General features: G+C 35.9%; 1 protein-coding gene and 1 long non-coding RNA gene across 2 annotated transcripts; both read left to right on the top strand.

The window, feature by feature from the left end:
* Nucleotides 1-1,286: 1,286 nt before the first annotated feature.
* LOC148905985 (uncharacterized) lies at nucleotides 1,287-2,394 on the top strand. Its single transcript, XR_016121517.1, has 3 exons — nucleotides 1,287-1,397; nucleotides 1,943-2,167; nucleotides 2,313-2,394. It is a non-coding gene; the product is annotated as an uncharacterized LOC148905985 (long non-coding RNA).
* A 1,536-nt stretch (nucleotides 2,395-3,930) lies between these two features.
* On the top strand, nucleotides 3,931-24,320 carry LOC116287926 (uncharacterized). The gene is made up of 9 exons (XM_089038958.1): nucleotides 3,931-3,977; nucleotides 5,272-5,415; nucleotides 5,778-6,025; nucleotides 11,113-11,203; nucleotides 11,578-11,831; nucleotides 18,334-18,424; nucleotides 19,039-19,428; nucleotides 20,116-20,426; nucleotides 24,219-24,320. The coding sequence occupies exons 1-9, from the start codon at nucleotides 3,938-3,940 to the stop codon at nucleotides 24,318-24,320; spliced, it is 1,671 nt and encodes a 556-aa protein (XP_088895084.1). The 5' UTR covers nucleotides 3,931-3,937.
* Nucleotides 24,321-24,674: the final 354 nt, after the last annotated feature.

The following is a 24,674-nucleotide window of genomic DNA, read 5'->3' as shown; positions in this document are numbered from 1 at the left end:
CCAGTGTATATTCAAGACCTAGTGTTAATCAAATGAGCTAATTACAGCCTGCGATGTTGTTGAGTGTTCCTGCAATCAAAACTAAAGCTACGCTGGGTGATCGTTAATTTGTTATGACGGCTCCTAAATTTTAGAAATTTCTTTCAAGAGAGCTGCGACAAATACTAACTGTAGAGAAATTTAAGTGTCAACCAAAGACCCATCTATTTAACTTAGTTTATGAACAATAAGTATTACTGTTATTGATTTTATATGTTAATTAAGAAGATATATATATATATATATATATAACATTTTTCTTGTCTCAATTCATAGCACACAGTTTATATATGATTTCTTAATGATTTTTTTGCATTCTAATTGGGAAACATATTTATTTATTTTATTTTATTTTATTTTTAGTTTATTTTATTATATGATACTCTTTCACTAGTATAAATTTTAGTTATTTTATTGTTTCTATCTATCTTTTTCTGGTTATTGTAAGGCACATTAGACTATTTTATTCATTTTGCACAATAAAAATTGTTAAATAATGAATTATTATAATGAACACATCTATCTAATGAAAGAGGCAAGGCTGATTTTCTGAAAGTGTTGGTTTTGTAACAAAGTTAAATACGCTAAACTATATATATTTGTTCTCTATTTAGGTGGTTATATAGCTGTAACCACAATTGGGATGTCTTTCCTGGAATCCCCGTCCATGACTTGGAACTCGGAATATGAACATATAACGCTGTGTGTTGAATTCTCTTATCTTCTTCCTTCCAACACTACGTCTCGTCTTGAGGTCTTCAGGAAAACTACCTTGAGTAACAATCTCTTGTGGTTGTTGTCAGGGAGCCATGGGAGGGTATGGGGACGTGCACACATACCTGTAAAGTCGAAGCAAGATTTTCAGGTACCATAGATTTTTAAACCAAATTCTATTAATCAATGGCCAAATGACTTTAAGTAAAAAGTGGGGATGTAAGAATAACTTTTTTTTGCATACATCTTATGGCTGTTTATCATATATTTGTCTGTAAGGGGATTCTAAATGGTTTGGAGGAGATGATCAATAATTTCAAAATGTTCGTAGCTGTGTGAAAGAAAGAGGTGTGTGCTCAGTTAATGCGCAGCCTCTCACCCCTGTGTTCGTGTGTTTGATCCTCAGATTCGCTATTATATGTGAGAAGCGTTCCTTGTTGGTTCTATTTTGCCCTTCAAGTGCATTTCTCCCGGTACTTGTACCTCATAAAGAAGATTTATTTAAACTTATAAGTATTGCTGTTTTTTATTATAGATTTCTTTCAGGGGGTATTCTAGGACAAACGGTTCTATTTCGCTTGCAATAAGGAACGTTCAAGTAATCAGCAGATCCTGTTCGCTGCGCCCAGTATTTGCAAAGCCAGGTACGGATGTTCAAGTCTAACGATTTACCTGGGATCCTGAGTAAACGAATTTCTTGTTTATCGATTGTTTAAACAAGTTTAAAATATTTATTGACGGAACCTTCGAGGGCCATCTTCAGGATTGTATAAATGGAATAATCCTCGATAGAAGGCACGAGAAATAATAGGATGGACAGGGCGTGCGTGGGTGTTATCTATACGGTCTATATCACCAAATTACTGATGGAATAAAAATACACAATTTTAAAGAACCGAAAACAAAAAGCATAAGTGATCAAACAAAATAATAACATAAAACAGGCACTGTAAAGATCAACTGATAACTACGTTTTGTGCAAGTGTTCACAAATTAACGTGTATGGCGAGTGATTTGGTTTTTTCCCATCTTTGTAACTTGATGACCACAGGGCCCTGAAGATGGCGGGTTGATAGGTTTTTGAAATAAGTCTCAATTCTTATAACTACAAATCGACCTACGAAAATGACTCATTAATTTACGGAATAAAAACTACCATACTAATATTTTTCTGTCTCAAATCCTCAAGGCTTTCAATGCAAAGTGACTGAGTTCAAGTGTGGGAATGGTCAGTGCATTAACAAACATCACAGATGTGATGGTATCCATGGCGACTGCCTTGATGATTCTGATGAAGATGGGTGCATTTGTCAAACTGGTTACTTTACCTGTGCAAATCAAAAATGTATTCATCACACAAGACTTTGTGATGGAAATAGGGACTGTGTAGATGGTGAAGACGAGCATCATTGTGGTGAGCATTATATTAAAATGATAATGATAATAGGCATCGAAATCCTATAACCTAGAATATACATGAGTCCTAAAGCAGAAAATTCATACCATAGCTAATCAATATCAGCTTTTAGTTGCTCACATCATTGTCTTTTTATATGTAGCTCGAAAATGTTCAGAGAACCAGTGTCTGGATGGAAGGTGCAGTTCCTGTGGCCAACAGATGTCCTGTGAGGATAAACTTAATCAGCAATCCTGCGGTATACACTGCTTTCTTATAGGGTCGGGCATTAGTTACAGGTGGTGGGTAGGGGTACGAGTAAAGGAATTTTTTTTATTCAGGGAAAACATTGACATACATGGTTTATGGCTCTCAAATTGATGGCAAAAAAGTGAGGCGGAGTTAGCGTGAAAATCATAAGCGAGCAAGGAATTATTAGCCGATGCCGAAGGGAGAGACAAAAAAATGCTTGCGGGACACTAATCAATTATGATATTTTGTTATAACCGAGTTCAATAATTTTATTATCGTATTATATAGAACGGTCTGAACCCAGGTGAATGAATGTTTATCGAAGTATTATGATCATCCGGGTGGATGTAATCCTGAGAAGGACTGTTTGATGGGACTGACGTTTCGACAACCTAAGCAGAAGTCATCTTCAGAGTCAAGTCACTTGACTCTGGAGATGACTTCTTCTCAGATTGTGGAAACGTCAGTCCCACCCAACAGGCTTTCTCAGGATTACATCCACCCGGATGATCATAATACTTCGATAAAAATTGTATTATCATTAAAATTATTTTTTCCGTTTTCTTTTTGCGTTTTGGCTGTTTTTGCTGTATATTAAAGATACCAAATTGATTGAGTATCGGACTTTCGTGCGGGAGGTCGTGGTTCGAGTCCCGGCGGGACCAGCACTAGTCAGGGTCTTAAAATAACTGAGAAGAAAGTGCTGCCTTTGTAATCACATCTGCAGGTGGTTAGACTTTCAAGTGGCTCGGATGAGCACTTCAAATGGCGGTCCCGTCCCTCCACAATCAACATTACTACCCAATATCGGGGGAACGTAAACGAACCACTGAGGACGTAAAGAAACCCTCGCAGTGACCCTCAGTGCCTACACTTCATACTAACCATCTCTCCTGCTTGTATATTGCATAAAAGCAATCTGTCATTCACAACTCAATATAAAGCGCCTTTGATTATATCTATATATAAAGGGCGCTATATAAATCGCAAATCATCATAAACCATAAATCATCAGGTAAACGAGCCATATTGACAAATGCATCGTTACTGCGAGTGAGCAGAGTTTAATTTGCAGCAAAACGGCTTTGCATCATAATGCTTATGATCATGAGCAAAATATTATTTGCAGGTAGTTATTTACAGGTGTCTCGGCCAATCAAAACGACGGAAAAAATCATTTGAATGTTAATATTTTTAGTTGCAACGTAATGTGTTTAAATAAATTGTCCCTTAAACGCCTATAGAAAAAAAGCAATAAATATCAGCTATGATGATAACAGTTTGGGGGGGGGGGGGGGTGGAGCAATGGCTGGGACTCTATCTTTGTTTTTGAAAAGATCGGCAAGAAGTCTCAAAGCGCAAATGTAGGAGTCAGTTTTCGATAATTTTAAACTGAAATCTTTTCATGGAACAAAACCTACGTGTGGCTTTCGTATTATTTCTATTGGTAATAACGGTTATTTTAGGTAATATCCTAATTGACTAGACGTTTTAATGTCAATTTGCTTGCAAATAGATTTCTTCGTAATCAAAGAAATGCTCAAAGTAAAAAGATGTCAAATGCAAGTACAGAGAGGTAATACTAAAACAATCGCCACCAAGAACAGCATAATCATCACAGTCACACCATTACCACCACCACCGTCAGCATGTTGTTGTTAGAATGGTGTGCAACCGCCGCCTCCAAAATTTCACACCGACCCTTTCTTTGACTTCCATATCTCCAAAATAACAAATGTCTCGGAAAATTTACCCCCTCCCCCCAAATAATTTATCCAATAAATTTAGAGAAAACAGATTTTTTCACACGATGGACCAAATGTTACCAAATGTTTATTTTTTGCACGAAAAAGTATTAATCAATTTGCAAAAATCTATAAACAAGTGCAAGAGATCGGTACGTTGATAGAAGCGTCGATGTGACGTAACGTCTGGTAACATTTGGCCTGTCCCATCCCTATATGAGTGTATATTTAATTTTCCTGTATGATTTTTGCCCAAGTTGAAAATCCGCACATAGCCAGGTCTCGCTTTTCGAATTGCAAAACATTATTTATCGGCATTGCGTCTACAAAAAATTCTCTTAAAAATGAAAGTAAAGTAAATCTATTAGATAATCTATATGTGGAGGTAAATTGTGCGAGAAAGTTGTTATTTTGGAGATATGGAGCTCAAAGAAAGAGTCGGTATGAAATTTTGGAGGCGCTGCTACGCACCCTCTTACATTACATACAGAGGAAGAAAAAGAACCGCTCTGAACTCCTCAAAAACACGATTTCTTGCCAACATTTCATTATCATTCCTCAACTACCAAACGACATTCGTAAAGACTCTATTTAAAGTCATATACCAATCTGATGACGTCAAAATACACTAACGCTTGGCTACTTTTTTTTTGATCACTTTATTATTAAACTGCCCTCACCCCTAACTCAATAATTTAAGTATTCAATTTAAATGAAGTGATCTTGATACATCTTGGAGATTTCAAGGTTTAAATATGAAGGTGATGTCGTAGGAGACATTATTAGAAAACTTTTCTGGATCTTTTCCTGTATAAAACAACATTGTCTTACATAGGGTTTATAGAAAGGTTATTGCAAATTGTTTTCTCATAGTAATCAGTGCTCCAATTTACAAATGATGACAAATAAACTCAAATGCCTCCTACGACATCACACGCATTAGCATATTGAAAGTATGCATCCTATAAAACTATTTTACCATTCAACTGTTCACTTCATGTAAATATATACTATGCCGAAGATATTGAGTTTGGGTCAGGCGCACTTTAAGAAATATAATATTTTAGTTTTAATTAGCTTTTCTTTTCTTTTTTTTTTTTTTTTTTTTTTTTTTGTACTCTCCAGGAGTTTGCGGTTTTGAAAATGAACTTTGTGGTTTCCAAAACGATACCAAGGGCACTCTTGTCTGGGATTTCTTTAAACCAAAGGATTTTCGGACCGAGAAACACAACTTTCCTAACCACGACCATACGTCAATGACCGACCAAGGTATTCACTGTATTTTACTAAATTGGTCTGTAGGTATCAAATCTGATAAAGGTAGCTGAAATAGTGTTTTTAGTCCATGCATTAAAGATGTACGCATAACTTTTTTTTTTCCTTGTGCGAACAAAACCCAGGCCACTATTATTTTTTGAGAACTGTCTCAAAATTTTCAACAAACAATTACAGTGTCCCATTTCTTCCTGAAGTTAAAAACTTGCAATATTGCTTTATGAAATGTCAGCATTTTTTTGAGCTCACGTTCGTTTATTGTCTCAAAAAAAAATAGCAATAGCCGGCAATCGTCAACTTAACGGCACCCGGCACCATAAGCATCTAAAATGTTGGTTTTGTTGTTTTTGATGTAGGAAGTTACATTCTTTTAATGTCAAACAAAAGCACCAAAAAAGGTTATGGAAGACTCGTGAAGCATTGGAAGATAACCGTCACCGCCTGCATGCAGTTCTGGTATTTTATCCCTGATACATCTAACTCAAAACTTGAGATTGTTGTCCATACTGCTATCAGCACCAAGCTTCTCTGGAATACTTCAAACCCTACTGCTGGGGTCTGGGCATTTGGACGAGTGCAGATACCAGGAAACTCAGCAGGAAAGGTTTGTAGAGAATCAAGCATTAGAAAAAATAAAGAAAAAGATAGAAAGAGGGGAAAAAAGATAATTGAAAAGAAACGAATGAATGATATTTCGATGCATGAATGCATGAAAAAAATAATTAAGGTGGCTGACTACTTCGGTAAATAATAAACAGAACATTGAAAATGAAATAGATAATAAACCTGAACTTAACAAACAATCAGACTCTATTAGAGCGAAAGTTTTCATTTAATAATTATTTTGTTTGTTTTGCGCTTTTATTGTCATTTTTCGGCTTGATTTAATCTATTTCATTGTTATTCATTGAACTTTCACACTTCCTTTAGCTATGTTTACATATAGTAGAGTTTACACAGTTTTCATTAGACCTGAAGATGTTGTTGAGATGACAGCGAAACGTTGCCTTTTACAACTAGTTTTCTTATTAAATTGTATTCCTAAAAGTAACTTTATCAAGTATATTGAAAATTGGAACTTTTTTAACCTGAAATTTAATAGTGATTTCAAAATTGCAAAGAAAATTGGGGTCTCCCGAGCTTGTTTTTGAGATAATCACTCCGGAATGACATGCGTTTGTACAATTTTCGAAGAAAATAGCAAAAATCAAGGTCTGTACAAAAAAAAAATCATAAAACTGAATCTAAGGAAGAAACATGAGTAATTTCCTCCGAACACGTAACTTTGAGTGACTTGCACGCACCCCATACAGGAAGAGCATATTTAAAAAGTGACATTAAAGTGACATAATGAAGATTCTCCTGACTATATCCGTACCTTTTGCAGATTCTTGATATATACATCGGTTCCTTTTCCCCGCTTTACTTAATATATTGTCAAATTGAGAGTCCCTGTTATTTGGACTACGATTGAAAAATACACCCCTAGTAGTTTATATTATCATCCACCTGTTTAATACCCGGTAGAGGAGGTGGAATAGCTGCATCTTATCTACCCTTAACCACTAGCTCTTTAGTTTTAGATAAGTTTATAGACATGTTGTTATCGGTAGCCCAGTTCTTAATGGAATCCACCTCTTCAGAAGCACAATCATTATACTTGGTTCTATAGGTACTTAGTGTGATATCATCTGCGTATTTTACTAATAAGGTACTAGAATCATTTATTGATTTTATATCATTTACCATTATTGAAAATAGAATTGGTCCGACAATTGTACCTTGTGGCACGCCTCTATTTATTGGTAAAAAAAACTAGTCTTATTATCAGAATAGCAATTCTTTGTTGTCTCCCTGTAAGAAAACCCCTTAACCAGTTATAAATGTATGGATTCATTGGAAGCTGACTAAGCTTGTTAAAAAGAACAGCATGATTAACATGGTCGAAAGCTTTAGAAAAATCGAAAGCAAAAACCCTTACACTATCAGCTTGACCGTCAAGCCATTTCAACCACATATGTTGGCATAACAAAAGTGCCATGGTAGAATTCCTTCCCTTTCTATATGCAAACTGGTCACCATTAAAAACTGATTCTATGATAGGCTTAAGCTGTCTAGTATAAATTATACGTTCAAATAATCTAATGATAATGTCCGTGACTGAAATAGGTCTTAATTGTTCCATTTTAGAGATAGGAGATTATTTAGGGAGTGGTGTTTATGTTTGCAGATTTCCATTGAAGTAGGACAGCTTAAGACTTGATAGACAGGTTGAACAGGTAGGTTATTGCAGGAGCAAGCTCAAGAGCAAAATCCTTCCAGAACCAATGTCTAATTCCGTCAGGTCCAGCTCCTGTTCTCTTTACACTTGATAGGAACTTTAGAGTAGTGAGTTCACCAATAGTAGGAATATTAGTATTATCGACATCAATAGTTATGATAGAGGGCGGTTCATAGTGACAGTCGGTGTTGATATGTTGAAAATATTTTTTAATTTCATTCAGATTAAAGACACTAGACAAAGGCACCTCCTTAGACACTCTCCCTGTAATCTTATCCACTCGGTGTTTTCCGCCATTTTCTTGATGAGCACCCATATTGATTGTTCGTAGTTTTAATTGCACTAATCTGGTGTTCTAATATAAGGTGGTCGATTCTCGGTTGAAGTGCGTTAGCCTCATCAAGCATTCCCCTTCTAATATAGTCATTTATTTTTTTTAAGAAGATGTTTCACTAGAGGACTGACAAACGTTGGGTCATTACTTGAGACTTTGACTTTCTTAACAGGGAAAAATATATCGATAGCTGGATTGATTAAAGAGTATCACGAATTTCGATCCATTTTCTTTTAGCTTTCGTTCTAGTTCTTGGGTTTACTATAACGCTCTTGTGATCTGTATTTATCAGACTGTCCACACATTTCACCGTACTGAAGTCAAAAGGTGTATTAGTAAGGAAAACATCGAGTATATTGTTTCCTCTGGTCGGTTGTTTAACAAGTTAAGATAGTGAGAATTGATTTATAAGAGAGTCTAATAATCTTAGTTGCTTTATATCGAAAGCCAAGATGACTCGACAGCCAGGATTATCAGTAAGTAAGGTTTCAAGACCATCAGATAAGTGTTCAATAAGTTCATCAGGATTATAAACCGGTTCGGGTGGATGACAAACAACGCCAGCGTAGATCAATTGAGAAGAAGTCGGCCGAATTTCAGACCATAAACATTCAAAATTATTATCATTGGATGGGCTGCTAATACTTTTAATCTTCCAGTCGTTTCTGCTGCAATAGCTACTCCTCCTCCAGTTCTGTTAATTCTGTTCTTCGTAATTAAACTGAAACCATTCGGACAAACGAGATTCGCATCAAATCGCTCGTGTAGCCATGTCTCTGAGATGAAACATAAATCAATATGTTGACATGATAAATCACCTAGTAATGACTGAATGGCTCCCGGTTTAACCATTGAACGAGTATTCGAGTGTGAGTTTACTCTTACTAGATTTATGAATCAGAGGAATCGTGAGAGTTATTCGGATTGTTTACAGTTTCTTGGCAACGAATAAACTATAAACTATAAACTATAAACTATAAACTATAAACTATAAACTATAAACTATAAACTATAAACTATAAACTATAAACTATAAGCTATAAACTATAAACTATAAACTATAAACTATAAACTATAAACTATAAACTATAAACTATAAACTATAAACTATAAACTATAAAATGTAAAATATAACTCAAATCATGAGTTACTGAAGTCCCTCCCACCCACGAGTAATTTAAGTCGCCTGACAATAATCCTCTCCCATCCCCACAGTGCCAACCTTAGTCATACGATAACAAGCCAAACTCAACTTTCGGAAATTCAGACTTCCCGCCTCATTAATTACGAAAGCTCTGATTGGTTCATAACTAGTTGGTTCATCGATTCTCTCTTTAGTTTTAGAAGACAATTGATGACCATAAAAGGCAATTTTAGATTTAACGCTCTGATGAGTTTGCAACCATATCACTGATACGAACTACCATAAATTTAGGAATAATTCGACGAGATTGTTCTACACGACGAGTCAACGGAACAAGAGTTCTAGTTTTGCTTTGAGGTGTGAAGTCAGCCATGCTTGTAGTTCTTGTACGTATCAATCATGAGGAGCTTTATACCAGTTAGGATTTTGGTGTTCCGCTGACTTGGGCCTCAAAGAGGCCCAAGTTAACAATAAGAAATGTTACATGGACCCTGTGCGTGGTTTGGCTGGAATCTAACTTTTAACTAAGGGCGTTATAAGTAGCGACACCTTATTTCGCTAGCTGTCAACTTGATGGTTTTTTTGAGTTAAATCAAAATACTGCAGCTACACGCATAAAGCCTTCGGTCGCCTATGATAGAGAGACAATCCAAATTCTGCAATGCTTTATCTAATTCATCAGAGGACCTGTAGTCTATGTTTCAAACTATGTGAATACCAAACTTTGAACTACCGGTATTATTTTAGATTCCGATTGATAACTTGCGCTTATAATTTTAAAATATCGTTAGTAACGAAAAGTATGCTCAATTGCTCTAATTACAGTATAGATTGATAAATTTTCCAATTTATCAGAACTGCAAGCGAAATATCTTTCAATGTTAATTGCGTTTGGAAGCAAAGGTTAATACAGTGTGTAGAGTTATGAACCACAACTTAGTTAACTGTAATGCGAGTAGGAAGACGCCATAGATATCACGCAGGGAAATCCTAAGCTACATAAAGCTCCTCATGGTAGTAATTTCATTCGTAGTTGTCGTTGTAGTCTCATTGTAGTGACCCTTCCGAACGTCATTATAAGCCCTGCGGAACATAGAATGCTTATGTCTTACTCCAGCTCGACAACTCTCTGTTGCTTTACGATGCCAAAAGACTTAAGCGTATTCCAAACATTCGATGGTAATGGTGGCTGCCGGCCATGTGAGAGTAGAATATTTCTGATATTTAGGAGCGCCGACCGTGTATAAAACGTCATATCGAGCAATAAAGTGATTTGTAAGCTTCCTATATAAAAGTGAATTGTTAAGTTTGTTGAAAAATATTGGAAAACTATTGGAAAATAAGGAAATATATTAATATTTACGGAACTCGAGTAAAGGCAGCCTAAAGGCCGGTTTAGACGGTACAATTTTCGCCTACAACTATCGTATGCAACACGCTCGCGTCATGACACCCACGATTGTTGTAGCTTTTTAAAACATGTTTTAAAATCCTACAACTTTTTTCGTGTTGCACGCGTCTGTCGTAGACGAGTTGTAGGCTTGGTTTATACGCTACGACTCGAGTTGTAGGATGGCGCGAGCGTGTTGTATACGATAGTTGTAGGCGAAAATCGTACCGTCTTAACCGGCCTTAACACGTCGGCACTATATAATAATGTGGATATAATAATGGATATTTCCTGTTATTCCGGAAGAAAATAACAAAAAAAGTATATAGTACCATGCAAAATTTGAAGGTTTTGCCAACTTGAAGTTCAAAACGTGTATGGTTCTTCAATAAAATCGTGAAAATTATTCAGCGGTTTTTGAGCGCGCGCACATCGTGAGCTCAAATAGAACGTTCAAAAGTAGTCAGGCACCTTAAGGAAGGAAGAAAGAAAGAACTTAGGTTCGTACTGAGACTGATTATTTATTTTATTTGTCATCATAGATTATTCTCACTGGATATGTAAGCAAACACTTTGCTGCTCTTGACGATTTGGGATTTGTCAAAGGAGGATGTGCTTCAGTTTATTCTCAAAGTAAGCCGTTTAATATGTCAGTATTCCTATACTTTAATATTCATTAAATGGGAAACGTTTGATAATATAACATGACTCTGGGGCTTTCCGAAATAAAACTAACGAAACCAATGAAATGAGATATGATGTTTAAGATTATCAATTAGGCGGTGAAGTTTAAGTTTCAGAAAAACAGGTGTAAGTGTTGAAAAATCAATAAATATTTTTAAAAAGACGGTGAAGTAGGGAGTGGAAGGCATTGGAAAGCAAAAGCTTTTTTGCAACTTGCAACCCATTATTGTTGCGTTGGATGTTACACGATACTTTTGCCCCTATTATTCTACCCTGGGTTCCAGAGAGGCTGAATGAAACAATGTATCACTTTTTGTCTACAGGGAATCCATCATGTTATTCAGACCACAATGGCTCATGTGATTGGGATATGTTAAGTCCACTTATTCATCCAAAAGCAGAAGGATGGCGATGCCTTCGATTTTGGTTTTACAGCGGATGGAAATATTTTGGAAGAAAATTATCTGTAGAATTCCAAACCGACAACAGGAGTACAGAAGAATGGAGCTATAGAAGCGCCACTGATAAATGGACCTTTATTCAACTACCAATCCCTGAAAAACAAGATCGTTTACAAGTAAGTTACAGTTAAATCTGAGAATACCTCGCCAGTTTTCATCTTTTTCGGCTCCAGACACACCGTGAAAGTGTGGATCGAGCAACGTTGATTGTGAAAATGGTAGGGTTTTCGATAGTGAAAGAATTCCAAAATGTAACTAAAGAAACGTGTCCATTGACCAAGCCCCCAAGCCCACCTAGAGTGACAAATTCTTGCCCACATCTTTGACATCTTTGATCTTTTAAGAATATTTAGATGGCCGTGCACATTGAGTGGCTTTCATCCCGAAATCAGACGACAAATTTACGTCATTTAACGTTATTAGCGGAGCTCCCGCGCGGGCCTTCGGAGTACCATACTTAAGAAAAAACGGTAAACCATCGAGTTGATTTTTCATGGCTTGGCTGACGTCACTTCCGTCCGTACGTCCGTCTACCGTCCGTCCGTCCGCCCGTGTACACAACACAGGGATCCCGCTTGATGTCAAAGAAAAACTACTCATAAATGCGGCTCTCAAATGCACAGTAAAGATAGTTTTAGGACAAGTTATGGACCAACAACAATTAAAAACAAACTTTCATATAGTCAAAGGTAGATCAAGAAGCGTTCTGCAAGAAGCCAGGTGTGTGTTTTTTAGCAAACAATGTTATTTAATACTGATTTTGACAAGACCTTTTATCGACAAATCAAAGAGTTTCTCTCAAAACTTTTAATATTTCTATAGATAAGCTTAATTGATTTTAATGCTGCATGAAATATAATCCGGAGAGCAATTATTACAACGAATAATCGGCCTTTATTTAGCATTGTAAATCTTTAACAATTCGGTCGTTTTTAACCAACTATCGTATGTTTTTCGTTCAAGAAAAATACAGCTTTGTTCGCCTACTATCGCGGGGTCCCATCGGCAAACAAAAGAAGACTTTCATCATAGTTAATGGAGCGGAATGATTTGGAAACTCCATAGAACAAAGCTATTGTTTTGCGTTTGAGGTTGAACCGTACTATCACGTGTTACTGACGGTGCACAATGAACCAAAGCAAGTATGGCTGAAAATACTCATTTCCTTATTATTTTCATGTATGAACATATTGAAAGTGAAAACTTTCATTCGATGACCACAAACTATGCGGATAAATATTTCCGCGCAGATACAGCTAAGTTACTAGATGATAAATAAGAAAGCATGATAAAAGGCAATTTCCTTTTCAATAAGCAATTAGTATTAACCATATAGGATTAATTAACAAATAATAAAGTATTTTAGAACGTTTTTTAGGGTTAAAAACTCCTATATTCCCGAATACTATGAACAAACGGAGCAACTCTTTCTTCTCTGTGCACCGTCAACGTCATATAACAATGGATAAAGTCGAACAAAAACATAGAACAATGGGTTTCCCAACCATTCCGCTCCATTAACTATGCTTTCATTCAATAATTTTATATCTTTCTATCGATAATTTATTTAAATATTGAATGAAATATAAAATTGCACCAAATATTTAACTTTTCAGTATTTCGAGCTAGTATGATTATACAAATGATCTGGAATTTGTGTTGTTGAAAGATGTTATTGTATGAAGACCTTGTCTTTCACTTTAAAAAGCTACTAAATATCCAAAAACATCTACAAATGCCAATTTACTAACAAAGAAATTCGTCATTTTATATTTTGCATTGCATTTTGCTTTATTTTTCTATTTTGTCTAAGTTATTTTTTAACAAGTTTATCTAAATCATGTAAACTTTGTTTCTCGAAAACTTTTCGATCGTTCGTGATTCAGTTCCGTATCTTTCTCGCGCATGAAAACAGATGAAAAAAAATCGAATTAAAATCGAATCTCAAAATCTAGTATTTACAGCTTATGGTCAAGCTTATCGAAAAGTAGTTAAGGAATAAAAATATTTTAATGAAGAATTAGGATCAGAAAACTATTTTTTAACTGATGACACATTTGGTTTTAACGTTCAGGGACTTCATTTCACAAGTTTAGTTAGTTAATGATCTCCAGCCAATTTTCTCTCGCTGATGCTACCTAATCATTGATTTTCTTAATTTCATTGCGGTAAAAATACGGTTCTTACAAAAACCTAAACTCTTCATGGATAACCAAACATGGATAACCAAACGGGATCCTATATTACTTTTATAAAAGCGCATTTAACGCATTTGAGATCCGTCCACGAGCGAAGTTTAACTCGGATAAACGAGCAAATACATTTTGGCGGTCAAATAAATGATCGTTGAACCTAGATTATTTGAGAAAACCTTGACGTCTTGTTTACCAGCGAAATAATAATAATAAGACTTGCACGATTATGATATTTTATGGTTTCCATAGCAACGTAGCTGAAATAGCTGAAAACGAAAACAAACTTTTAAAATATTTTGAAATTGAAATGATTCATTTTCATTATGCTGTTGCATTAAGAATAAGAATAGTACAAGAACTAAATTCTGTTATAACTCATAAAAAAGGTTTCTGTCTACCTTAAATAATTTCATCGTTCATCTCCATCATATTGTTCATATCTGGGACTATGTACAAATCATCAACTTGTCTATTGGTACATTCTTGTAGTCTGCACATATCTGTGCGTTTGAAGTCTTTTTTTCACGACAGCTACAGCTTGGTATCTTACAAACCTTTGTACATTGGCAAGGCAGCAACTCTAGTACACCTTTGGGGGCCGGCTCAACACTCATTCAGTCGATTACAATGTCATCATCCTCTTCGCACCATCCTCGTCCTATTGGCGTTTGAATGGTAGGACAGCTTTGGCTACTTCGCTTCCATATCACAGCTTGATATTTTGCGCAAGAAGCGTGTATTCGTAGAGTGTCACCACAGGGTGGCAAAATGTTTGAATCGAGGTCACCCGAGTTCGTTAATACCAGTGGTTCCCGTTTTAGTGGTACAAATTATACATATAAACTCTTGAATGCTTAAATGAACAATTCGCCTTCCGCCAACCCAAAACATTTTCGGTTACTCGCGCACATCAGCGTGCGCGCATTTATATTGGTCGAAATCGTCAGCGTTTGCATAATAATACGTTTGATATCCTAAGATTGATCAAGATGGCCGAATCCTTAGAAAAGAGCATAAATCTACTCAACATTGACCTAAAACTAGAACAACAATTTGCTTTGAAATCCTTTTTGCTCGGAAAACACGTCCTGGTTGTTTTGCCGACTGCTTTTGGTAAAAGTAGGAGATACGAAGTCTACACAGCAGCCAAAGATGCTGAAAATTGGAAGCGTGGTTGTGTTGATCATCTATCCCTTGACGAGATCATAAAAAACCAAATAGCACATCTTTTTCAAGTAAATGTTACGAATAAGAATCGCCGTTAACTTGGAAAATTCTTGTTTCACAACCACATCACCACAAGGATAGGCAATCACAACACGAACTCCAGCTTTCTTCTCATTAAATTCGAATGTTTCAATGTTCAAATATCGTTGAACGTTGTCTTCCAAGGCAGCTTAAAGATATTTTCTAAATTTTATTTTGTTTTGAAATTTTTTCTGCATCTTGTACTATAGATGATAAGAAAACTTCACTTTCTTCTTAGGCTAACTAAAGTTTCTTCGGCCTTCTCACATGGCCCTTTGGCGCTGAAAATCCTATATGCCTTAGTTTATTTAATATATATATATATAGAGAGAGAGAGAGAGATTGTAGATAGATCAAATAGAAGACATCACTTTAGCTGTTACTCCGAATTTCACGCTTACGCGATCGTCAGACAGACTTTAATGAAGAATAATCTTACTTAAGTGGCTTACATATACATGGGTGGCGATATCTATATTTAGTGTAATTGTATAATTAAAATGATCATTTGTTCTGCGGCTTTCTGGATTTGTTTTAGGTGTTCATTAAGTAGTACTTGTTCTCAAGGCGGCATTTAGAAATATATTCCGAACTTTTGTTGAGGAGGCTAGTTTTGTCGGCTTTAATAAAGTTTTTCTGTTAGGCAGAGATTACACCTTTTGGAGACGTTGTTGTATGAATTTGCTGAGGCTATTATTGACCAGTTGATCATGTATTTTCTCTTGTCGTCTTTTCGTTTCCAGATGTATTTTGGGAATTCAGTGCTGTTTGCGTATTTTCTGTTCCTAAATGATAGTTTCTGTTGCGTGTGTCGTTGTTTGAATGTACCTTCTGTCAGTCCGATGTCGTAGTTTTTCACTGTGTTGTCTTCATCTGTCGTTACGCGTGATTCGTATACAAGGCTGGTTGAAAGGCAGTTGTTGTCGAGTGGACATTGCAATTCAAAATATAAAATGATGAATTTCCTTGTCAGTAAATTGGCATTTCTAGATGTTTTTCAAGACAAACTGTTTTCTCAACTAAGGAAATGTATGAGATGCATTTTCTTTCTCAAGAGAAGCGATGATCCGCAATCATACTTCAAGCTGTTAGGCATCCTTTATATTGAAATTACATATAAGATAAGACAGGCATTATTTACCCATAAAATTTTGAGCAATCCTTCCAGAATATCTGATATCTTCAGTGAATCCATAATACCTGTGTCAGATATTCATTCTTACAATACAAGATTTTCAGCTAATAATAATTTCTATAAAACAACGAGTAAGAACAAATTATGGTAAATTTACATTTAATCTTAGTATTCCTAAAATCTGGGAAACAATACCCAACTCAATTAAAAGTCTTCCTTATTCGTCCTTCAAACAGACGTATAAGGAATTCTTACTCAATAATCAATAACAATTATATCATTGATTATTTAATTTATCTCCTTTTTTGCTATAATGGAAATGTATACTGTTGAATTTAATATCATAGTATTATTATAATATTTTAGCCTTGTAGTTTCTTTCTTTTTTTTCTTCTTCTTCTTTTTCTTCCTTTTTTTTATTTTATTTTTATTTTTATTTTTTGACCCTAAATGAAAATTACGACAGCCAACTAGAAAGCTTTAGCTCCTTTGGCTATCGTACACTTACACCTATTATATGTTAATTATAGTAAAAAATTCGAAATATTATTCAAACTATATATATTCTTCTAATTCTACTATGTAAAATTGAAAAAAACAGTGTAAATAAACTGAAATTGAATTGAATTGAATTGAATTTTGAATATTTAGTAGCTTTTTAAAGTGAAAGACAAGGTACAATTTAACATCTTTCAACAACACAAATTCCAGATCATTCGTATAATCATACTAGCTCGAAATACTGAATAATTTTAATATATGAAAATATTTGGTGCAATTCAATTTTATATTTCATTCAATATTTAAATAAATTATCGATAGAAAGATATCAAATTATTGAATGAAAGTCTTCTTTTGTTTGCCAATGGGACCCCGCGATAGGAGGCGAACAAAGCTGTATTTTTCTTGAACGAAAAACATACGATAGTTGGTTAAAAACAACCGAATTGTTAAAGATTTATAATGCTAAATAAAGGCCGAATATTTGTTGTAATACTTGCTCTCCGGATTATATTTTATGCAGCATTAAAATCAATTAAGCTTATCTATAGAAATATTAAAAGTTTTGAGAGAAATTCTTTGATTTGTTGAAAAAAATTCTTGTCAAAATCTGTGTTAAGTAATATATTATTGTTTGCTAAAATAACACACACCTGACTTCTTGCAGAACATTCCTTGATCTACCTTTGACCATATGAAAGTTTTTTAAATTGTTGTTGGTCTATAATTTGTCCTAAAATTATTTTTTCTGTGCATTTGAGAGCCGCATTTACGAGTAGTTTTTCTTTGACATCAAGCGGGATCCCTGTGTTGTGTACACGGACGTACAGACGGACGGACGGAAGTGACGTCAGGCAAGCCATGAAAAACCAACTCGATGGTTTACCATTTTTTTTCTTAAGTATGGTGCTCCGCTCGCGCGGGCCGAAGGAGCTCGGCTACTAATTTTATATTATTTTATATTTTAATTTTATATTATTTAATATTCTGTAAATTTATCGTAAGTTATGTTCTAGAATAATGTTAACAGTATTTAATGAGATTTATGTAAGATAACTTGAACTGGATTCAGCATTTATTGAAGTTAAAAACCGTTTACACAGCGGACAACAAAGCAAAACAACCTGACACGAATTCCGCCCTCTTGGATTTACCCAAAATACATGGCGATTGTAGTCACTAACTTTTTACATATTTGTATATTAATAAAACGATTTATTGGAAACGATCGATTTTATTTTAATGTTATGATACTTCTTTATAATATTTTGATGTAAAATGAGATAAAAAATATAACTTCTAGATTGTGTAATGGGTAGCCTGGCTTTCCCGCAAATTAGCTTTTTTATGGTATCTTTAACTAAATAAATCTACCCTAAAGCTGCTTATGTGAGACGGCTATCATCATAATTTAGATACCACTTATGATAACCTTTAATCCAAATGTACATAGAGACATAATTTGTCCTTCAAAGTGGCAATGAGCAGGTGGGCTCTCGTTTTATTGGTAACTGCAAATAAAAGCCTACTTTCTTTCAGATCAAGATAAGCGCAAGAAAGGACAGCCCCAATGTAAAGTTAGTTATCAATGGTTCAACCTTTTCAATGGAGCCTTGCCTGAAAATTCCAGGTTCGTATCATTATTCTTGAAGCTAGCCTATGAAAAACATATCCAGGATTTCCCACGGGTGGAGTTGATCAATCCCCTATGACTTCAATCATTCCACTCCTGAAAGACAAAATTACGTTAGAAATGAACTGCCAATGGAAAGGGTTGTGGAAGGCTTCTTGGTTGCCCACGCTTCTTTTTTTAAAATATAATCAAAATCTTTTTCTAGTTTAGAAATTAATAATTGATAATTCCTGATTTTTTCAAAAAATCCTCTTTTTTTTTTTTTTTTTTTTTTTTTTTTGTTGTCATTCTGGTGTTTTCATTCGAAGTATTCATGGCAAAGAGTGTGAAATAACTCCTCAATTTCGACGCCTCAGTTATTCATATTGGCTAACAAAAATAAGTTAGTTAATATGCCAGTTCAAAAATGATTTATTGAATTTATGATTATTAGTAGATGATCTATACTTTTTTGCATAGGAAAGGCTATTGTGTTGTTTCAGGAGGCTTTATTAGGTCACTTGTGCTTGCAGAGGCTATAAGTAAACGATTGATAATAAAGAATTTTAATCTAATGATCGTCATTGGCTGAAAGAGGTTCTCGATACGACTTTTGCTTGTCACGCTTTTAGCACATCAAGAGTGTCATGAGTACAAGTCCCTCAGTTATTCAGACCGTCGAGAGGATACCATTGCAAAAGAAGAAACCTTCAGAGGTTGTGATGATCATCTTTCCACGACCACCTGGTACCGAGTCGTAGATTCTGCTGGACGGCAGTTGGCAACATCGTGTATAGATAGAAAATCGTCTTGCTCAACTAAATACATGGGGTGGATCAATGGCCTACTTCCTTCAGTAGAAGATGGGATAGTTGAACGTCAACTATGCTTTGCCGCAGATGGCAAGTGCTGTGTTGAGGAAACTACCGTAAAGATACGAAACTGCAAGGATTATTTCGTCTATCAATTCCCGAGAAAAGTTCCAACTTGTCCATCAAAGTATTGTACAGTCTACAAACAAGGTAAGTCCACAGGAAGCCCAAACAGGCTCTGTACCTGCGTAGCAGTTATCGGAATCGGAATATGGCGACATGTTTGAATAACTATTGTTTTGAATTGATCACCTCATGTTCACCTGGAAAAAGTCTCTTAAGATCACATGTATGAGCGGCTAGTAAGGTCGCTAGTCAGTGCAGAGCAATAGTTATTTAAATTGGTCGCAATATTTCGATTAAGTGTAACGCACGTCGTACTGACTCACTTTACTCATGTATGGGAATGGGATCAGACCTTGCTTTGGGTAAAATAGTGTATAATTTTACTTCAAGATAAATGTGAATTGTCCGCAAAACTTGGCTGCCTATGAGCTACACAATCAAAGCAAGACAAAACTTTTGAATACAAAATTATTTCAGCTGACCACCAATCATTATTGAGTAAAACCTCGTACAATGTTCGAAACAACTGAACACGTATAGTGAGGAAAAAAACGACGAAGCATGCTATTTCAAAAATACAGGGCGACGAGACAGCACTTTCCTTGAGCTGACATTTATAAAATAAATGGCAACACAGACTTAACCATTCCGACGATACTACTCGTTCATATGAAGATTTTCTGAATGCAAACTTGTTGTTTGGCCTTTGCATGGTATTTTGTATGAATTTGGGTGTTAAATATTTTGACAAACCGTTTCCTGTTCCTACAGAATGGGGAGATAATCGTATTGGTGTATCTGATAGGAACATCATACCAGATAACACATTTACGGCAAGTTCACAGTGTGACAATGATGAAGCATACTGTATACGACTGACTGGAAAGGTCAGGGGATGGGCACCAAAGACAAACATAGACCCTAATGACTATCTACAGATAGACTTGGGTGAGGTGTTCGTTATCCGTGCTGTAGCTACACAAGGTCATCCTGTGTGGTCATACTGGACTACAGAATACAAGTTATCAACATCTATTGACAATATCACTTGGACTATGTACCAAAGTGGTGGCAAAGTGAAGGTAAGAACACAGTTAGCCCGAGGTAAGTATTCGTATAATACGCGAAACATATACAAAAATTTACTGAAAATCACAAAGTCATGTATACATTGATCTCACTTGTTCATTGTCCAGTTTACTTTTTTTTTTTAATTAAAACCAAACCAAACCACACCAAACTAAAAACACATCCATAAGCGTTATCTAAATAAATTCATCAACATTATTATAACCGTAATCAAAAAGTCCGATTTGTGGCTCTTTTTAAAAAAACTCTTAGATATGATTGGCTGAATTTATCTTCTTGCAATGTGATTGGTCTGGCAGTGTCGTGACCTTGGCTGCGAGTGAGTCGGCTCCGTGTTCGTGCCGTGTTTCGGGTATTTGATTGAATGGAGGGTAAATTATCGCGCAATGTGATTGGTTTGGAGTATACCTTGCAGTGTCACGACCGCGTTTGTGCCGCGAGCTTTAATTTATAAGCAGCTTCACTGAGCGCTGATATGCTAATAAATTAGGTGTTTATTTATATTTTACATACATACTTTATTACTTCGTCCCTTTACAGGGCTTTTCCGAAGCAGTTACAGAATATATATATATATAAGAAATCTGTGAATCAATTTTCCGTAAAATAGTGCTCAATACATCGATAGAAGTAGAGCAGAATATTTGTTTGAGAAGAAAAAGTCAAGACAACATTTTACCCTAGAGGCCATAATCTTAGGAAAGTCTTTAACCGCAACACCATCAAGATCAGTTACAGCTGCATGAACAATGCCAAACAAATCATTGACAATCACAACAAGCGCATTTTACATTCACCGAGAGACGGCAAAGACACCGCAAACAACACAAAGGACAAGAAAACATGCAACTGCCGACAAAAGAACAATTGCCCGCTTAATGGAAACTGCCTCCAATCATCAGTTATATACCAAGCCACCGTCACAAGAAAGGACAACAACACTACCGCAACATACATAGGACTCACAGAAAACGACTTCAAAACAAGATACAGAAACCACACCGCCTCATTCCGCCACGAACAGCATAAAAACTCGACTGAACTCAGCAAACACATCTGGACTCTCAAGAACAGTAATATCAGCTACTCCATTTTATGGCGCGTCCTATCTTCAAGCTCAGCCTACAACAGCTCCAGCAAAAGATGTAACCTTTGCCTTAAAGAAAAGTTTCTAATAATCTATCGACCGGAACTCTCATCATTAAATAAGCGAAACGAACTTGTATCTTCATGCCGCCACAGAAACAAAGCGTTACTACGCAACAGCTAAACTATATCCACTAATTAATTATGTATACTTTTTCTATATAATTGATAGTAACGAATGTTCTTCTCATTAAATCCCCTGAAGAGTGAAGCAATTCACGAAACAGGCTTGTCGGGGAAAATGTTGTCTTGACTTTTTCTTCTCAAATAAATATATATATGAATATATATATATAAATATATATATATACAGCGATATGCAGAAATTCTGATCCCACCAAGTATATAGTATATAACTATATCGGGTGCATTATGGGTAATGGACTCGTGGGATTCAAAGCGGGATTCAAGGCGGGATTAAAAGTACCAAAACGTTGGCTGGCGTTTTGTTTAAAGATAAGCTACCTTTCAAAACAAACTCCGCTTGTTCCAACCAGAAAAAGAATTTTCACCCTGCCTAGAACTCGACAGTTATTTTCAATATAAACCGCTGTTTATTTTATGCAATTTTGATTAAAACAAACGGCTTTAAATGCAATGATGATTAATATTCAAACTTTCACTCTCGTGAGTGAAGAGTGAACTTGTTTTGCATAAAACTGCAAAGATTTTAATAGCTTGAGCCAAAAGAGAGAGAGAGAGAGAGACATAAAAGAAAAAGTAACCACAAAGAATCACTAAGTTATCAGAGGAGACTGAGTGGAAGAATATGCCTCTCTTAAGTAAGAATAGCCTACGTTTATCTAGAAATTATATTCAGCCTGTTCATCAACTGAGATTTGACTGAGTTGACGCTCAATAACAATAACACGGTAGACTACGAATAAAGCAAAATATCCTATCCAGAGTAGCTCATGAGCAATTTTTGTACCACTTTTGTCATAAGTATTACCGACTGTTTTGGTTTTGCTGTCCTCGGAGTGATTGATTGTTTTAGAAGGGCACATATAAATAAGCGAAGAACGAGTCCAGAATTGAGCCGAGCTCAAGCGAAACTTCAAAGAAGAGCGACTTCAGAACTGATTTTAAACTTAACCAATTGCAAAACTTCCAATGTTTCACTTTACATCAATAAAACCGTTTACAATATGACATTATTTTCTAATAGTGTAGAAGTATTAAAAAGTAAACACATTCCCGCCTCTTGACTTTAGCGCTGTTCATAAACAACACTCGGTAGGATAGCCAACGCTTTGGTAATTACCTTGGAATCCCGCGGGTCTATTACCCATAATGCACGCGATATAGTTATATACTATATACTTTGTTGGATCAGAATTTCTGCATATCGCTGTATATGTATATATATATATATATATATATATATATATATATATAAATGAATGTCGCGTTCTGATTGGTTTGGAGCGCGTGCTTTATGAGAGCACATTGCACGCGCGCGCACACTTTCCGTTGCGTCATTCCTATCTAAAATAACGGTTATTGTAATTTGTATTTTATAAAAGAAATGAAAAACTTGCTTGCTGTGCTGTGTGCCGTTATAAAGCACTTGGGGATTGGCAGAACACTCTAGAAGTGTCGAGAAGCACTCCGCTACGCGTCCAACCCCCGCGTGCTTTATGACTAATGGCTGTATATACATATATATACATATATATATAACAAAGTATGTAATGTGGTCTATACTGTTGAAACAGTGCCCGATGCGTAGGGATGCAGAGCAATAGATATATAGTAAAGATTGGATTAAAGACGAGACATGTTCACTGTAACTCCGAGTTTCGTGCTTACGCACTCATCAGACAGACTTTAATGAAGCATATTCCTATTACTGTGATATTTATATGCACGAGGTGTAATGATTATTTACAAAAGAAGTATTGTTCGGAAAGGAGTTAATTAGCTAGGCCTGAATTTCTATTGTTCATCAGATAGAACTTGTTTTCATGTCGGCATTTGGAGATCAATTCGGATCGCTTGTTTAAAAGAGTGTCGCTGTTTGCTTTGATGATAAGTAGCTTTTCTGTTAAGCACAGGTCACACCTCTTAGAAATGTTGCTGTATGGTCTGGCTGAAGTGATGATTGTCCATTCTATGTTGTAGTCTTTGTTGTTATCTTTAATGTCCCAGATGTATTTAGAAAGTTCGGTGCTGTTAGCGTATTTTCTATTTCGCAGAGATAGTTTGTGCTGAGTGTATCGTTGTTTGAATGTTCCTTCTGTCAGGCCAATGTAGTTTTTCCCAGTAGTGTCCTCGTTTGTTGTGACATGAGCGTTGTAGATGATGCTGGAGGGAGAGGCAGTTGTTGTTTAGAGGGCATTGATCTTTTTTACGGGCAGTTGCATGTTTTCTCAGAGCGTGGTGCGGGATCGGTATCGGTGTTGAAGATTTTCTTGTTGTGTTTGGTAATGGTGGTTTTCATGTTTTCCATGCAGCTGTAGCTCACTTTGATATTATTCTTATTGAAGATCCGGTGAATGGAATGAAATCTGTTTGCTTGGGAAAGTGTTTGTGTATGAGCTTCAGGAAGATGCTTCCGACGTTGGTTTGTACATTCTTGCTGTATGGAGGGTTGTACCAGAGATGTTACGTTGTCTGTTTCTTTTTTGAATGTGTAGATGGTTATGGTTGTTGTAGGTCAGGGGTTTGGATATCCGCTGGAATCAGGCATGTTCATAGATGGGTTTGGCTTTGTCGAATTCGGTTTCGTTTGCCAGTAGCAGAAGTTATACTTCGTCTGAACTGGTGTATGTTCTAGCATGTCTGCTTGCTGAGTCTTTTAAGCAGCAGTCCATTCTCTTATATCCTATTGTCTTCCCTATAGCGCATAGTTTGTTGAGGATGAATAGACCGACTAGCTCACAGATTTCCGCGCCATCGTAGCTCCCCATGGTAACATCGAACATATTGCCTTTCTTCTTGATCCAGGGAGTGCCGTTGTTGAATAGTAGTGATTGTGCGGGGCGTGCATAATAATGTCAATGTCTCTGGCCGTGATTGTGCAGTATTTCTTGGCGAAGGACAATGCGTCTGTTAGAAGTTCTTCTCTGTGATGGAAGGGTAGAAGTTTTCAA

The sequence above is a fragment of the Actinia tenebrosa genome, unplaced genomic scaffold (genome assembly GCF_029948245.1).
Source record: "Actinia tenebrosa isolate PJP-AT-01 unplaced genomic scaffold, QUT_ActTen_1.0 PGA_scaffold6__47_contigs__length_16458017, whole genome shotgun sequence".
In the NCBI taxonomy this organism is placed as follows: Eukaryota; Metazoa; Cnidaria; class Anthozoa; order Actiniaria; family Actiniidae; genus Actinia; species Actinia tenebrosa.
This window is presented reverse-complemented; position numbering and strand designations above follow the sequence as displayed.

Excerpts from the sequence above, each read along its gene's own strand:
- LOC116287926 (XM_089038958.1), top strand. The coding sequence starts at position 3,938 with ATGCTCAAAGTAAAAAGATGTCAAATGCAAGTACAGAGAG. Across the intron at positions 5,416-5,777 it reads TACGTCAATGACCGACCAAG|GAAGTTACATTCTTTTAATG; the intron begins GTATTCACTGTA and ends TTTTTGATGTAG. Across the intron at positions 11,204-11,577 it reads TGCTTCAGTTTATTCTCAAA|GGAATCCATCATGTTATTCA; the intron begins GTAAGCCGTTTA and ends TTTTGTCTACAG.